The sequence below is a fragment of the Phodopus roborovskii genome, unplaced genomic scaffold, assembly GCF_943737965.1.
Source record: "Phodopus roborovskii unplaced genomic scaffold, PHOROB, whole genome shotgun sequence".
In the NCBI taxonomy this organism is placed as follows: Eukaryota; Metazoa; Chordata; class Mammalia; order Rodentia; family Cricetidae; genus Phodopus; species Phodopus roborovskii.
The window spans coordinates 51,469,462-51,484,464 of NW_026126407.1; the positions used below are offsets into that span (position 1 = coordinate 51,469,462).

At 41.6% G+C, this 15,003-nt stretch overlaps 2 protein-coding genes and 1 non-coding gene across 9 annotated transcripts in view; 1 reads left to right on the plus strand and 2 right to left on the minus strand.

Moving 5' to 3' along the window:
• Glyr1 (glyoxylate reductase 1 homolog) overlaps positions 1–5,538 on the minus strand; it is a 39,444-nt gene extending 33,906 nt beyond the window's left edge. For all 4 annotated transcript variants that reach the window (XM_051181359.1, XM_051181357.1, XM_051181356.1 and 1 more), the window contains exons 1-3: positions 5,381–5,538; positions 4,341–4,377; positions 3,336–3,415 (exon numbers count right to left, since the gene is read on the minus strand). In XM_051181359.1, the coding sequence (XP_051037316.1) occupies positions 3,336–3,415; positions 4,341–4,377; positions 5,381–5,523 (260 nt within the window). In that variant the 5' untranslated portion in view covers positions 5,524–5,538. The remainder of the gene's footprint in view (positions 1–3,335; positions 3,416–4,340; positions 4,378–5,380) is intronic.
• A 132-nt stretch (positions 5,539–5,670) lies between these two features.
• Ubn1 (ubinuclein 1) overlaps positions 5,671–15,003 on the plus strand; it is a 30,708-nt gene continuing 21,375 nt past the window's right edge. For 2 of the 4 annotated variants that reach the window (XM_051181351.1, XM_051181354.1), the window contains exons 1-3: positions 5,671–6,373; positions 7,626–7,727; positions 9,663–9,950. In XM_051181351.1, coding sequence (XP_051037308.1) covers positions 9,702–9,950 — 249 coding nt within the window. In that variant the 5' untranslated portion in view covers positions 5,671–6,373; positions 7,626–7,727; positions 9,663–9,701. Of the gene's footprint in view, positions 6,374–7,598; positions 7,728–9,662; positions 9,951–15,003 lie in introns of all 4 variants that reach the window. The other 2 variants (XM_051181352.1, XM_051181353.1) reach the window with 2 other exon arrangements.
• Positions 14,100–14,203, minus strand: LOC127219925 (U6 spliceosomal RNA). Its single transcript, XR_007834344.1, has one exon. It is a non-coding gene; the product is annotated as a U6 spliceosomal RNA (small nuclear RNA).

Consider the following 15,003-nt stretch of genomic DNA (forward strand, 5'->3'; position numbering starts at 1 on the left):
GAGTAAGTGGGGAAAGTTGTTATGGAGAGCTGAATCTATCTCATTAAGTCCTGTCCTCAACATGGAGGCTTGATGAAGTAGGTTTGGCCTTATTTTCCTAACTGTGGGATGCCAACATAATTTGTTAGCTGTTTTGGTAAAAAAGGAAACGAAAAGCCAAATGTCCAAAATTTTAGGATAATAATATATCATACACAGACACTTATTTTTGCTTTTTATTTATGTGTATGTGTGTGCGCCATGTGAGTTAATGTGTTCCATGTACATATAGGTGCCCTTGGAAGTCAAAAGATCACTTAATGTGGGAAGCAAATTCAGTTGTCCCAAAGAGCAAGCAGTAAGTGCTCCTAATTGTTGAACCATCTTTTCAGGGTCATCATAAGATACTAATAATATTACTCAAGAGGCTATGTATTATACATATTCTGTAATAAAGGCTCTTGCTAAAGTAAAATTTAATTACATATATTTTCCATTAATTTATGTGTCAGTTTTGAAATTGAGTATATCTGACTGAATGCTATGTTTCTCAGGAATATAATAGCATGGGTTGAACCCCATTCATTGGGCTAGGTCCAGTCACCGATGAAGTCAGCCAGGGTCACACTTACCCTCATCCCTAATGTCAGCCTTAAAGGTTCCACCACAGCCACAGACATAGTTGCCCTTTAGAAACTGGTTTTTATCTCTAAAACATTCAGTTAAATCACCTTCAAAGTAACTACTTCACACAGGAGTCTTTGTGCTGTTCTTGAATAATCAATCATACAACACTGTCCCTTGCAGAACTTTTGATAGTCACTAGCTGGCTCCTAACTCAGCTTCCTTTTTTTCTTCAGGTTTTGCTTTCTCATAGCAAAGAGCCCTACTCTCCTGGGTTCTCTGGATCTTGATTAGCTCTATCTGGTCATCTGGGTGACATAACTACACCGCACAGTTTTCCTGGAGAGCCCAGTACAAAAGTGGAAAAAAATATCTTTTCATGTTACAAGTGATGCTGCTTTTCCTCACAAAGCATTCCCATATGAGGATGATGGCTTAGAAAGGTGAAATGTCTTGCTTAGATCAAAGAGCAGGTAGAATCAGTTATCTGATACATGTTAGGCAGACAAGAAAATCAGAGCTACTACCCCAAGTACTCAGTTGCTACCAGCTGATCTGCAGAGATAGTACACTGACCCCTAAATAAATCAACCTTAACACTGAGCACCAAGGAGGCTGTCCTCAACAGCAGTGCTGGAAACCCTTATCACTTGTTCTCTGCCCACTCAAACAAACAAACAAACAAACAAAGAAACACAGTGGGTTTCATCTTTTGGGAAGTACTGGACATTGACCCAGGGCCTCATGAATGTTAAACACATATTATACTAAGCTTTATCCTGAGCCCTTCTAAAAGAATTTTTTAAATGTGGACTCGATCAATGAGCTAAGACGCTTAAAGTCATTTATAGGTACTAGTTGCCTTGTATCTATTTGCTATGCAACCTACTCAAGAGAGCTTACTGTTTAGAAGTCATACCATCACTACCAGCAACAGGTTATTACATATGTATTCAGCACATGCTCTTTATCACTGGGTACTCAAGTTTATGCAACTCAGATTCCCTGTGTCTTACTTAGTTCTAATATTTTATGTATGTAGAGAAACCACTATATCCCTCTAGGATTCTTACACTAAAAAAATTACCAAGTAATGGCTTTCAGACTTTAAATAATCCAAATGAGTTCCCATATTTCTTTCAGACATGTCTAGTTTTTCAATTAGTCACTACTATGTTACTACTATGGCTCCTGGTATACAAGCAGTTAAAATTAGCCTATGATTCCCTAGTATCAGTTATCCCAGACAAGAAGCCTCTTCTTTCCCATTGCCCAATAAAAGTTCACATTGCCTTTTTTGTTCCTGATCATCCAAACTCTATTCATGCTTTAGAACTAGATTCCCGTCTTGTCATCCATCAGCTTTCCTAGACCTTGCTTTCTTCCTTCATTGGTTCCTAGTTACCCTGGTTATTCTGCACACTATCACCACTGAACTATTAAACCTCGTTCCCTTATTGAGCTCCCAAAAGGTGAGGACCACAATATTCACTGTCCTAGGAATTCTTTCATCATCTAGCACTGGCAATACAACCAATACCTGTTTTTCTTATCAGGATAATCTTTAAGTAGTCTATGGCAATAACACTTTCCTTCCTTCCTGAGGCGGGTGGGGTAGTGGTGGTAATGGGGATTGAACCCAAGGCTTTGTACACGATAGGCAAGTGCTCTACCACTGAGCTATAGTCCAATCTCAATTCATGGTACTGAACAATATTCCTCTTCCACAGGCTCTGCTCTTACAACTCAGAGTAACCTTCCATTGCCACCACAAAGCTGGTAAGTTGGCTGGTGAGAAGAATATGGGGGCAGGGTACATCTGTATTGTGAAGGTCAATATACTATGTAAACTGAAACCTGGAAGAGTACTCCAACACTTAAATTCCTGAATGTGTGAAGCACATGTGTTAGGGACTTTCATATATAATATTATATGTTGTTTTTAAGGAATAAATATTTTAGCCATCAGTATCAGATTTAGCAGAAAAATCAAATTTTAAACTTAAAAACATCAGCTTAAATCAGGTTACCTAGCCAGAATGAGACAATCATCTTGTACTGAGGAGAGTTAAGCCACTGCAAATTCAAATTAATACACATCCTTTCCTCTGTGTAACTTCTTAAAACTGCTTTCTGTAATATCAGAGACCCTCAAAGTAATGGTTCTAGATTCCTCCAGTTCAGCACACATTGGGAAATAAAGCTTTATAATTACAATGACAAGGCAAGTTATTTTGTCTTACAAATAAGAACAGGACTAAACAAATACTTTTACCAAATAACACCTTAGCTTTTAGTGAACCTCAGAAACAGACCACACTACATGGTCATTAAAAGAAAATCATCTGGGTATGTATGTAGTTTAGTGGTCAACGGCTTGTTTAGCCTGGGTAAGACACTAGGTTCCATTCACAAGGCCACACAATTTTTAAAAAATGATGAGAGAGAAGCAATCAAGAAATGTTGAAGATATAAGAAACTACTTCAATGTGACTATAATATGTTATGAATTCTGGTTCTTACCTGAGGGATATTACTATTATGCCCAGAATAATTTTTGCCAGATATGAAAGAATACCACCTTTTATTTAGGTATGAAGCCAGAATGAGATGACAGTTTTCACACACTTCAGTAAGCCTGAACTAAGAAGTCTTAGAACATTCCCAAAGCAGTTCAGACTCAGGGGAACACCCAATGGCAAAATGAACTCTCAGGGAATACTACTACTCACTGGTCTTCTGTTCCAAAAAACTTCACAAAGAAGCATTTCTTTCCACGTGGTTTCTTCAAGTCCTTAGGTGGATTAACAATCTGAAGGATAAAAGGGAAAAAAGGAATGATAACAAAGGAGCCTACTAGAAAAGTAATTTGCCATAGCTCTAACTTGCCTGGGGGAAAAATCCCAAAGAAACCAAGGCTTTATATTTGTCCCATATCTGGCACTTTTCTATTGTGATGTGTGGAAATGTGCAAATATTCCTTAAATAACCAATAGCTAACAGGTTGTGTACTGTTAAGTAGATACAGTTTTTACTACTATGGCTCCTGGTATACAAGCAGTTAAAATTAGCAGCAATATCACCCCTACCCCCATGTGATATGTGATCAATGAAGAAACAGAAAACATCACTCAAAATACGTTCAGTGCAGCAAGAGTTAAAGACAGGAAATGGTGAAAATAAAGGACCACTGAGGCATAGGAAACACCATATTGCAAAAAGTCTACAGACATTTCCTGGATTGCTAGCAAGTCTAAAAAACCAGAACATTTGGAAAGTTCTGATGGATCACTTCTCAAAAAATCTGGAATGTCAACTTCTGCAGAGCAGCACATATGGTAACAGGGGAAGAAGATTTAAACTTAGTTGGGACAAAAATACTTTGGCTTTCTACTAACCTACATTTAGACTTCTCTCTTCCTGGAGAATCTGTTTCTTCTCTCTTGATCTAAGCATAATGCTACTACATTCTGATCACAATTGATTTCCAAGATAATAAACAACAAATTTTACAACAACAAAAAACATCTCTTAACTGAAGAAAGATGTGATGATTACCACACATTAAATACTCTGGTTTGATATACTTTCAAAACTGACTGATAACTAGAGTAAAATACTAAGTCTTATCTGAATGAGCCCATTTTAAGTCAATGTTGGAGACTGAGGGAAACGCAGCACATTCTCCCACATCCCTAACTTCAAATGTCCTCCTTTAATAGCAGCAATACACTCACCTTTCCCGGCCAAGGAGGATATCGGCCCAGTTTCCCCCTAGAGAAAATAATACAGAGTCAGAACTTGTCCTGGAAAAGCCAGTCCATCTCCTTCAACCCACTCAACAAGTAATTTATACTCCTATAACTCTAGCCTGTCACTTTCAAGGGCTAGAACAAAAGCAGGCAAACTTCCACAGCTGGGTTCAGGACCCTCAAACATGGAATACAGGAGGGAGGGGGAGGGAGAGAGAGATAGATTGTGTGTATGCATTCTTCCACTGAGAAGGAACACAGAATAACAAAAGCATTAAGAGTCAATGGTCTGGGGCGTCCCGGTGACAGGGTTGGATACAATTCTCTTTTGTAAACAGACTTTCCCTAGGTCTGGTTTAATACGCCACAAGATCAGCCTTCCTTTGACAAATGATCATGGAAACCTTCCTCTAGATCGGGAAACTACGCAGCTTCAAGGAGACAATGGTCAGTCTTGATTCGGGCTGTTGTCGGGGACACAAGGAACAGAACAAGAGGCACTGGTCACCGCCTAGCCATCGTTTGCAAAGGAAAAGTGCCCCCTCCTCTCGGTTTCTTCATGGGGCAGCTTCAGGCAGTCTGATTTCGCCACCTGGGACAGAGCCTCGAGCCCACATCTGTCCCATCGGAACGCGGGTTTGTACTGCTCTGTCCCCCACGAGATAGCCTCTCCTGCTTTGAGAGGAGCCCTGGAGAGACCCCGGGACTCAGAAACCCGCACGACAACGGAGTTCTCTGCCCTGGCAGCCAGCGTCCGGGTTCCAGAGCCATAGCCCTCCCCTGGGATGGCCTCTGGGTTCAGAGCCCGGACTGCCGCGGCCACCCTCGGCCTCGGTCCCCCGGGGACCGGACAGCCCCTTCCGCCCAAGCGTCGTTCGCAGCGCGGCGGCACCTCGTCTTCCGCACTCTGCGCCGCCAGGAGCGCATAATAAAGAAACTCCTGGGCCAGCCGCCAACGCTGCACCTAGGAAAAAACAGCTTCGAGCCGTCTTGTCTTCCCTTCAGCCCTGGCCACCGGGACTCACCACACCAAGTCGCCGAGCCGCAGACTCACAGCCGCCATCTTATCACCCAACCACCGCCGCCGCACAGGCAGCCGGGAACTCCAGGTCGCCGCGGCACCGCCCATTGGAGTGGGCCTGACCACGTGACGGGAGTCTGCTGTCATCCGGCAAGCGGGTGTGCTGACGTCATCGCGCCGCTGCCGCTCATTGGGCGGCGTGGAGACCCGTGACTTAAGCGCCGCGCTCTCAGCGCGTCGAAGCCCAGAGGCTCCCGGCTCCTGTCCCCTCCTCCCTCCGGCTCGTGACAACGAAGCGTCCACGGTCCAAAGCAGCCGCGGCGGAGGCGGCGCGGCCGGACTAGCGCGAAAGGGAGCCGACTGAGCTGACCACCTCGTTTCCGGGGCTCTGGACTCATCTCAAGTCTTTCTGGCCGCTTCCGTTACGGCGGTTAGTCGGGCGCGGGCCGCGGGCCGTTCTTGAGCCTGAGGTGCCGGGCGGACGGGTGTTGGAGCTCAGATGCTGCCCTGACTGACCCCGCCGCGGCCTGGAAGCCCATCTCGGTCTAAGCCGGGGGGCCCGAGAGGCGCTGGTTTCCCGCGAGCCCGCGCGCGAGGCGGGAGCTCCAGCCTGCTGAGGAGCGCCCCGCTCGACGGTCAGTTTCCGGAGCGGCGTCCGCGCCAAGCGACCTCGGCGTCGCCTGACTTGTTTTCTTGGACGTGGACTTGGCATATCTCCGCTCCCTCCCAATCCACCCCCCTCCGCCCGGCTGGCGAGAGAAAGCGGCGGTTTGTAGAGAGGCTCCCTTCCCACGGTCTGGGGACCCGGCCATGGGCCGCGGCGCGGGCTCTCCGCGCGCCCGCTCGCAGCTCTCGGGAGCGGGCCGCTGAGCCGCGCCGCAGCCCGGGGGTCCCGGGCCGGCATGAGGACCGCCGCGGGGGGACGTCTGCGGCCCGCGTCGGCTCTGTGGACAACGGTGTGTGCTGCGGTCTGGTCCAGCCTCCCGCGTTAGCCTTTGTAAGTAGAGTCACACTTTGCAAGAAGTTGTGACAGCTGGAAGACAGATGACAGCGTAGTGGGAACTGTTAGCTACACAGGGGCAGGGCGGCTGCCCTAACTTCCGCAGAAGGTGTTGAAGCCTGACTTTTGAGTTAAGTCTCACTTCTAGAACAGACGGCTGGGGAGTACGTGGACTTAAGAGTGGACTTAACTTACAGCTTACTTTCTTGAGTCAGTGCCAGCTCGGAAGGTGTGGGGTCATGCCCATTACCCCCAAGGCAGTGTCCCCATGTAGAGGCTTTGATTGTAAATTGCTCTGGGGACGGTAGGGTGAAGCTGGGTGGGTGCCTTAGGTTGATTGACCCCAGTGTGTTTTTTTCCTTTGGAAATAAGTTTCTCAGAAATACTACAGATTAGTTGTAGGGACTTTCATTTATACTGTGTGTTATTTTAAACACAAACTGACCATTTAAAACGTATTTAATATTTCATAAAATTCAAGTTTTCTTAATTTAGAAATTAGAATTTTGGAGGAATTAAAGAATTAAATGTGAATTTTTACAATTAGACCTAGACGTGATCCCATTAAAGCAAGGAATAGAGCAAAGGATTCATTGTCTAATTCTAGCTAATGAAATAAGGTAGGAAACAAAAATAAATTGAAAGAAAAGTTGTCATTTCTGCAGACAATAAAACGCTGTACACCAGTCTGGCCTCAAACTCAAAAAAGATCTGCCCACTTCTACTGGGAGGATTAAAGGCATGTACTATCACCTCTCTCCAGGAACATTCTTTTTAAAAAAGAACCTCCCCCCCACTTTATGGCATTCTAATATTCAACTCATTCAGAATATTTAAAACCTAATCTCACAGCCAGGCTATACTGAATCCCTGTCTTAAAAAAAAAAAAAAAAAGAAAGAAAGAAGAAAGAAAACCCTTAATATTTAGTGGGTTTTTTTTTGGGGGGGGGTCATTTTATTTGGAGATAGTTTCATGCAATCCAAGCTGGCATTCAACTCCTTATGTAGCAAGAGTAATTTTAAACTTTCAAGCCACCTGCCTCCACCTTCATAATGCTGAGTTTACAGGTGTATATTACCGTTCCCAGTTTAACACTATGGCAGTTGAGCTCAGGGCCCATGGTGTACTAGGGAAGCACTCTACTGAGCTACATCTCCAGTCCAGTCTTAGTTATTTTTAAGACTTGTGAAATTTTGTTGATGTTTTGTTTATAAATTTAAGAATTTATATGTCAAAAAATTACTTGAGGGTCTGCAAGATGGTTCAGCAGATAAGGGTGCCTGCCTCCAAGCCTGAAGACCTACATTCAGTCCCTGGAACCCACATGATGAAATGAAAGAACCAACTTCTGTAAGTTTTTACACATGCACACTCATGCATACATGCATGTGAAAGTAAAACTTTGACAAATGTTTCAGCATCAGTTTAAACAGATTAAACTTTCTTAACTATTTTAAACCAGGTGAATTAAATTATCTTAAGTATTTTAAACTACATGTAGCTGTTTTCTTAATTCTCTCAAGTACTTCATATTTCTTCTCTCTCTTTTTTTTTCTTCTTCTGGTGGTGGGGATATTTCCAAACAGCATTTCTCTGTGTAGCCCTGGCTGCAGACCAGGCTGTAGTTCTTGGCCTCAAACTCACAAGAGATATGCCTGCCTCTGCCTTCTGATTAAAGACATGCACTACCACTGCCCTGCTACTTCATATTTCTAAAGAGGTAAACTTGTAAGCCTTATAGTAAGTTAAATGGCCTAGTTCAAGAGCAAAATAGTATGTTGTGATAACCAAAATTGGACTTATAAGAGTTAATAGGTGATTTACTTTGTCTTCTAGTTTGTCTCCTGCTGGCTAAGGCTTGTGGAGACTTTTACAGCTAACAGGAGTGTTGTTACTAGCTATGTGGGTTTGAGGTGTGCCTTCTAAAAACCTGGACTGAGATGAGGCTACATTTAAAAGTTTTTGGCGGGACAGAAAGACTAGAATCTGGTTGTCACTTTCTTCATCCATTTGAGTAATTTGCTGATCCATTTTTTACAGTAAGATTGTGCTTCCTCTCAAAGGGGAGCCTGTAAGCTTTTAACTTTCAGTTCAGGTTTATTTTCACAGTCAGGTGAATTTCTACCCATGTCCTGAGACCCTTGGAAGTTTCTTTTAGGGTTCTTTTTTTTTTTTTTTTCAGTATCTTGGTGCATGTTGGTAAACATTTTCCACAGGCCAATCTATTTTACTGCTTCGTGCCTGATTAGAATGATTTTTTTAAAACTCATTTGTATAGTTTTTACTCCCTTATCTGATCTTTATCACCTTTTTATGATGATAATGAATTTTGGCTATATCCTAGTACATCTGTATATATGCATCTATGTGGAGATAGACAAATCATCCTGAATGAATTCGTATTTATTACTCATTTTGTGAATTACAATCATATTTTGGAGGGAAATGAGTCTAAAGTTGTTCTGAAATAGGTTAAAAGCCAGTTATTTTTTAATAATTTATTTTTATTTTATGTTCATTGGTGTTTTAACTGCATATATGTCTGTGTGAGGGTGTCAGATCTTGGAGTTACAGACAGTTGTGAACTGTCATTTGGGTGCTAGGAATTCAACCCGGGTCCACTGGAAAAACAGCTCATGCTCTTAACTGCTGAGCTGTCTCTCCATCCCCCAGTTATTATTTTTAAAAAGAAAACAAAGATGAACTTTTAACTTTAGTATACTAAAAATGTAAGAGTTTTCAAGACAGAGTAGTACTAGTTAAATAATCTCTCAAGTACATGGCTTTTTGCATGGACTGTAAGTATATGAAGTCTGCTTTGATCTATGGCAAATCAGTAGGGAAAGGAAGCTTATTCAATAATTGGTACTGGGGAACAAACAAATTAGAGCCTGTCTTCAGACCTTAGATCTTAGAGTATATTTAGTTCAATTTAGGTTAGAGTTAAAAGTGAGTATCTATAGAAGACTGACTGGGTGATTTCTTCTAATATGGTCTGTTTGTAAAGGGCTTCCTAGGTACAAAGGAAATGAGAAAAAAAGTTTGACTGCATTAATACACAGGCTTTGACCTGAATTATTTGATGTGGGATTATTTCTAAAATAGGAAAACTTTATATTTATAACTATTACTTAAATGAGTTAAGGAAATTTTAATTTGTCAATGAATTCTTCTTGACAAGGAAATTTTTTAAAATCTGTGTAATTGACAACTATTTTTGTTACTTTGAAAATGTTTATCTTTGTTATTTTAGTTTGACCTGGCCCTTCTTTTCATTGTTAACAGAAATCATGCAGTGACACCTGCTAAGACTTGTTGGTAGCCATGTCGGAGCCCCACAGGGTCCAGTTCACCTCTCTCCCAGGTTCTTTGAATCCTGCATTTTTGAAGAAGTCCAGGAAAGAGGAAGTTGGAGGAACAGAACAGCATCAAGACTGTGAGCCAGCTGCAGCTGCTGTTCGGATTACACTCACCCTCTTTGAACCAGATCACAAACGCTGCCCAGAGTTCTTCTACCCAGAGCTGGTGAAGAACATCCGAGGGAAGGTGAAAGGCCTTCATCCTGGAGACAAGGTACATTCCAGTAGATCCAGAGTTGTTCTGCAGACCTAATATGGAGACACCAAAATGTTCACATGGGCCTTTCTTTACATCAGGGAAGTGAGACTAGAGAGGCCTGGACTTCCCCAAGATTACCACTTATCTAGGGCAAGCACTGGGTGGGAAGAGACTTCTTTTAAGAATCCTTCTAGCTGGGCAGTGGTGGTGCACACCTTTAGTCCCAGCACTCCGGAGGCAGAGGCAGGCAGATCTCTGTGAGTTTAAGACCAGCCTGGTCTACAAGAGCAAGTTCCAGGATAGCCTCCAAAGCCACAGACAAACCCTGTCTCAAAAAACAAACAAACAAAAAAGAATCCTCCTGATTTATGGACGTCTCTTCTGACCAGTAGTGCCTTGAGAGTAGTTTTTTTGTTTCTGGATATGTAGAAATCTGCTTTTTTTTTTTTTTTTTTTTTTTTTTTGAGATGGGGTTTCTCTGTATAGCTTTGGAGGCTGTCCTGGAACTTGCTCTGTAGATAAAGCTGGCCTCGAACTCACAGAGATCCATCCACCTCCCAAGAGCTGGGATTAAAGGCATGTGCCACCATTACCTGGCTCGTTAACATTTTTTAAAATTGTGTGTTTTTATATAGTTTCAAGTCTTTGGTTTCCATTGTTGTGACAAACAGAGACACAAAAGCAACTTGGGGAGGAGGAAAGGATTATTTCAGTTTACAGCTTACACTACAGGGAAATTAAGGCAAGAACAGAAGTAGGACTATGGAATACTGTTTTATTGGCTTGTTCCTTTTGCATTGCTTAGTTACCTTTCTTACACAACTTAGGGCCACTTGCCTAGGGGTGTCACCACCCAGAGCTGCCATTCCCACATCAATCATTTATCAAGAAATGCCTACGTAGGGTCTATCTGATGAACACATTTTCTCTGTTGAGGTCTTTCATCCAAGATTGCTCAAAAACCAAGTAGCATATTCTTACTTTATAACCCAGGATGATCTTGAATTTAGGATTCTCCTGTGGCAGACTCCTAAATGACAGGATTGCATGCTTATACCACTGTATTCCAACTAAAAATCTTAAGTACAATTTTTAGTTAAGTCATACATACAGGAAGGATACATTTGATAAAGTTTGTGGATTTCCACAAACTCAGCACAAGCCATGCAACTGTATATGATTCACAAAATACAACATTTAGCAGGATACTAGAAACACTTCTGTTTGCCTCAAAGAACATCTTTATAGGCTACCACTGTCACTCAAGATAAGTTTTGTATATCTTTGTGTTGTATGTATATAGAATCATATATCAGGAGTAGGAGCTAGATGAAGAGCATTTTAAGCATTTTCTGTATACTAGTGTACTGTATTAGGCTAGGAGGAGAAGGTGAGTAGGATCACACTTGTGATATTTTGGTCTCTAGAATGGCTTTTACTAGAACAAGGATAAAGCACCTGGCTCACAGTGAGGGTGGAGTGAGGTCATGTTGGTAAAGTCTCTAGCATAGTGTCTCAGTGCCAAGTACTCACTTAGCCTGACTCATTTTAGGGGTGTTTGGAGGCACCATGTCTAGTTAGAATTCTCCACTTTCCTATGTATAGGGTTATCTATCATTTTCTTTCTTTCCTTTCTCAGTGTCTCATGTATCCCAGGCTGGCTTCATAACTTACCATATAGCAAGATGCCTTTGAATTCCTGAACCTTCTTCCACCTTCTGGGTGGTGAGATTAAGGCATATGCCACCACACCGAAAGTGTGATTTATTATTCTTAAAGTTATTAGTGTTTTCCATACACACACATTTTGTGTGTGTGTGTGTGTGTGTGTGTGTGTGTGTGTGTGTGTGTGTGTGTGTATACTGCCTGTGTACCTGGTACCCATAGAAACTAGAAGGTGTCAGGTCTCATGGAACTGGAATTATAGATGATGGTGAACCATTATGTGGGTGCTGGGAATTGAACCCAGGTCCTCTGCAAGAGCAACCAGCACTCTCAAACACTTAGCCATTTCTCCAGCTCCATTATTTTTATGTATGAATGTTTGGACTACATGTGTCTGTACCCTGTGTGTTGGGTGTGGAAGCTAGAAGAAGAAGTTGGAGCTAGAGTTACAGAGGATTGTATACTACTATGTGGGTGCTTGGAAGGAGACCCCAGGTCCTCTGCAAATACTCTTAGTTGCTGAGCCATCTTTCCAGCCGAAACTGTTGTCTTGATTGATAGCTTCCTAACAGAATAAATCAATGCATCTATATAAAGAGTCATCATGTTGTATAAGGGCCAGTAAGCAGAATGAGAAAAATAATTTAAAATCTGTTTACAGTTCCTTTTTCAATATAGGAATAATATCCTCTTCCCTAAGAGAAAGAGACATTAACAGGAGTAGGTTAACATTTATCCATGGGCTCAAACCAGATGTGTAGAGCAATTGAAATTAGAACTCCAGTGCTCTAACTTACCTTGTTTTTTGTTTTGTTTGTTTGTTTGTTTAGGCAGCTGGGGTAGAGAAGCTCCATATTATATTCAATATTGCAGAAAACTGTATGGAATATACACAGAGAAATTTGGATAAAGTTTCATGGGAATCACTCCTGAACTTCAGTTTTACAATTCCTGAGTCAGTTTTACATGTCCTGAGTATAGTCATGCATGAGGTCCCCTAGTATAATCTGCTACATTTGTGTGTTGGTTCAGCTAGCACATATTCTTTGCAATGTGAAGTCCTGCATGGTGAGGACCATTTAAAAGTGGAAAAACTGCCCCTGCTTCATGGAAATTTACAGTATTTTAAGAAAATCTAGCAGAACAGATAGCAATAGTTAAACTTTGAGATTTAAGCACCAAAGGGCTTTGGCTGAGCTTAATAATGGCCAGGATGCTGTGTTTGGACAGAGGGGAACCTTCCATCCAGAATAGTAATTGAAATGTGTGAAATTGGCTTTGAGGAATTCATGTTGAATTGGGTAGAACTCAAAACTAGGATTTCTTGGGATTTTTTTTTTTTTTTTTTTTTGAGACAGGGTTTCTCTGTCTTTGTAGACCAGGTTGGCCTTGGACTCACAGAGATCCGCCTGCCTCTGCCTTCTGAGTGCTGGGATTAATGCCATGCGCCACCAACACCCAGCTCAAAAACGGGATTTCTAACATTATTTTAGCCATTTAAGTTGTATGTGATCATTGTAGAAATGTTAGAAGATACAAACAAGTACCTGTTTTTAAAAACAGCCTGTATTTTTGGAGAGATGGCTGTATGCTTAAGAGTACTGGCTGCTTTTCTATACAGGACTCAAGTTCCATTTCCAGCATCCACATGGTGGCTCACAACCACCTGTAACTCTAGTTCCAGGGGATCTGATGTCCTCTTCTGCCCTTTTTGGACACCAGGCATACATATGCTACACATATATACTTTCAGACAAAGCATTTTACAAAAATAAAATTAAAAAATAAAATCCACTCATGTATTACATTTTTAAATGTTTGTATTTTTGTATATACCACAGTATCACAGTATATACACTTACTATAAAATCATGTAACTGAGCTTTTGGGTGGGTGGGTTTTAGTAGACAGGAATGTGGAATAAAGGAATTTTTTCTTTTTTGTTTGTTTGAGGTTGGAAATTGAGTCTTTGGGCTGGCCTAGAACTCTACTCTTTTGCTTCTGTTTTCCAAGTTCTGAGATTACAGATATGTGCCTCCATGCCTGGCCTAGAGACTTTTGAAGCAAACATACATTTGTCAGTATTTTATTTCTACTCTGAAGTTGTGGCATATTAAAACTCCTTGTCTAAGAACATAAATCCAGCTATGGAAAATTACTTCATTAAAAAATTGCATGAGTAAATTTATGGAGTAAAGGTAAACTTTAGAAGACTAGATGAAAATATTTGGGATGATAATTGAGGTTGGCAGATGAAGGTTATGACAGTGGGTCCTTGAAGGTATGTTTCCAAGAGTAGTATGGTTTTGGTCCTTTTCTTCAATGCCTTGTGCTTACTAGACAGCCCTAGCTGTCCTGGAATTGCCTCTGTAGACTCGGTTGATTTCAAACTCACAGAGATCATCTGCTGCCTGTGCCTCTCGAGTGCTGGGATTAAAGGCTGTGCTACTACTGCCTGGCCATTCAGTGGGTTTTTAACCTTTTTTTTTTTTTTTTTTTCTTAATATGGAATGCTTCATGAGTTTGTATGTTATCATCACAACAGGGACCATGCTAATCTTTGCTGTATCATTTCAATTTTAATATGTCCTGCCAAAGTGTGGTTTTTAACTATTATTTTTTTAAAAAAAAATCTTTGCTGGTGCACACATTTAATCCTAGCATTTGGGAGGCATGTAGATCTCTGAGTTTGAGGCCAACCAGGTCTACAAGTTGAGTTCCAGGGCTACATAGAGAAATCCTGTCTCAAAAAGTCAAAACAAACAAACAAAAAAAAAACCCCAAAAAACCTAAAACTTTTTTTGTCTCTCTGTTTAATGTGGATACTGGGAGTTGAATCCAAGGCATTTAAAGAGAAGTCAGTGCTTTTAATTCCTGAGCTGTTTCCCCAGACACCAGTTTTAACCTTTTGGGACCTTGACTATTTTAGAAGTTTTATGAAACCTTTAGACACCTTAAAATGTTTTCAAGTACCTTAAATTGTTACAAAAAGAATCAACTTTATTGAACACAGTTCTGTAGACATTGAACATCTCTAGAAAGGCTCTCTGCTCTGTAGACCTTGATCAAGTTTTCGTGTTTTCTTTCTCCTTCCTCTTTCTCTCTTTCTCTTTCTCTTTCTCTCCTTCCCTCCCTCCCTCTCCTCCCTCTCTCACTCTTTTGTTTTTCAAAACAGAGTTTCTCTACTGTATAATAGCTCTGCCTTTCCTGGAACTCACTGGGTAGACCAGATTGCCCTTGAACTCAGAGATCTACCTGGCTGTGCCTTGCAAATGCTGGCATTAAAGGCATGTACCACCACTTCCTGGTCACCTTCTCTCTCTTTAATGTGTTCATGGCTACTGGGTTAAGCCTAAGGCCTTGATCATGCAAGGGCAATAACACTAAACTAGGCCCTCAGCCT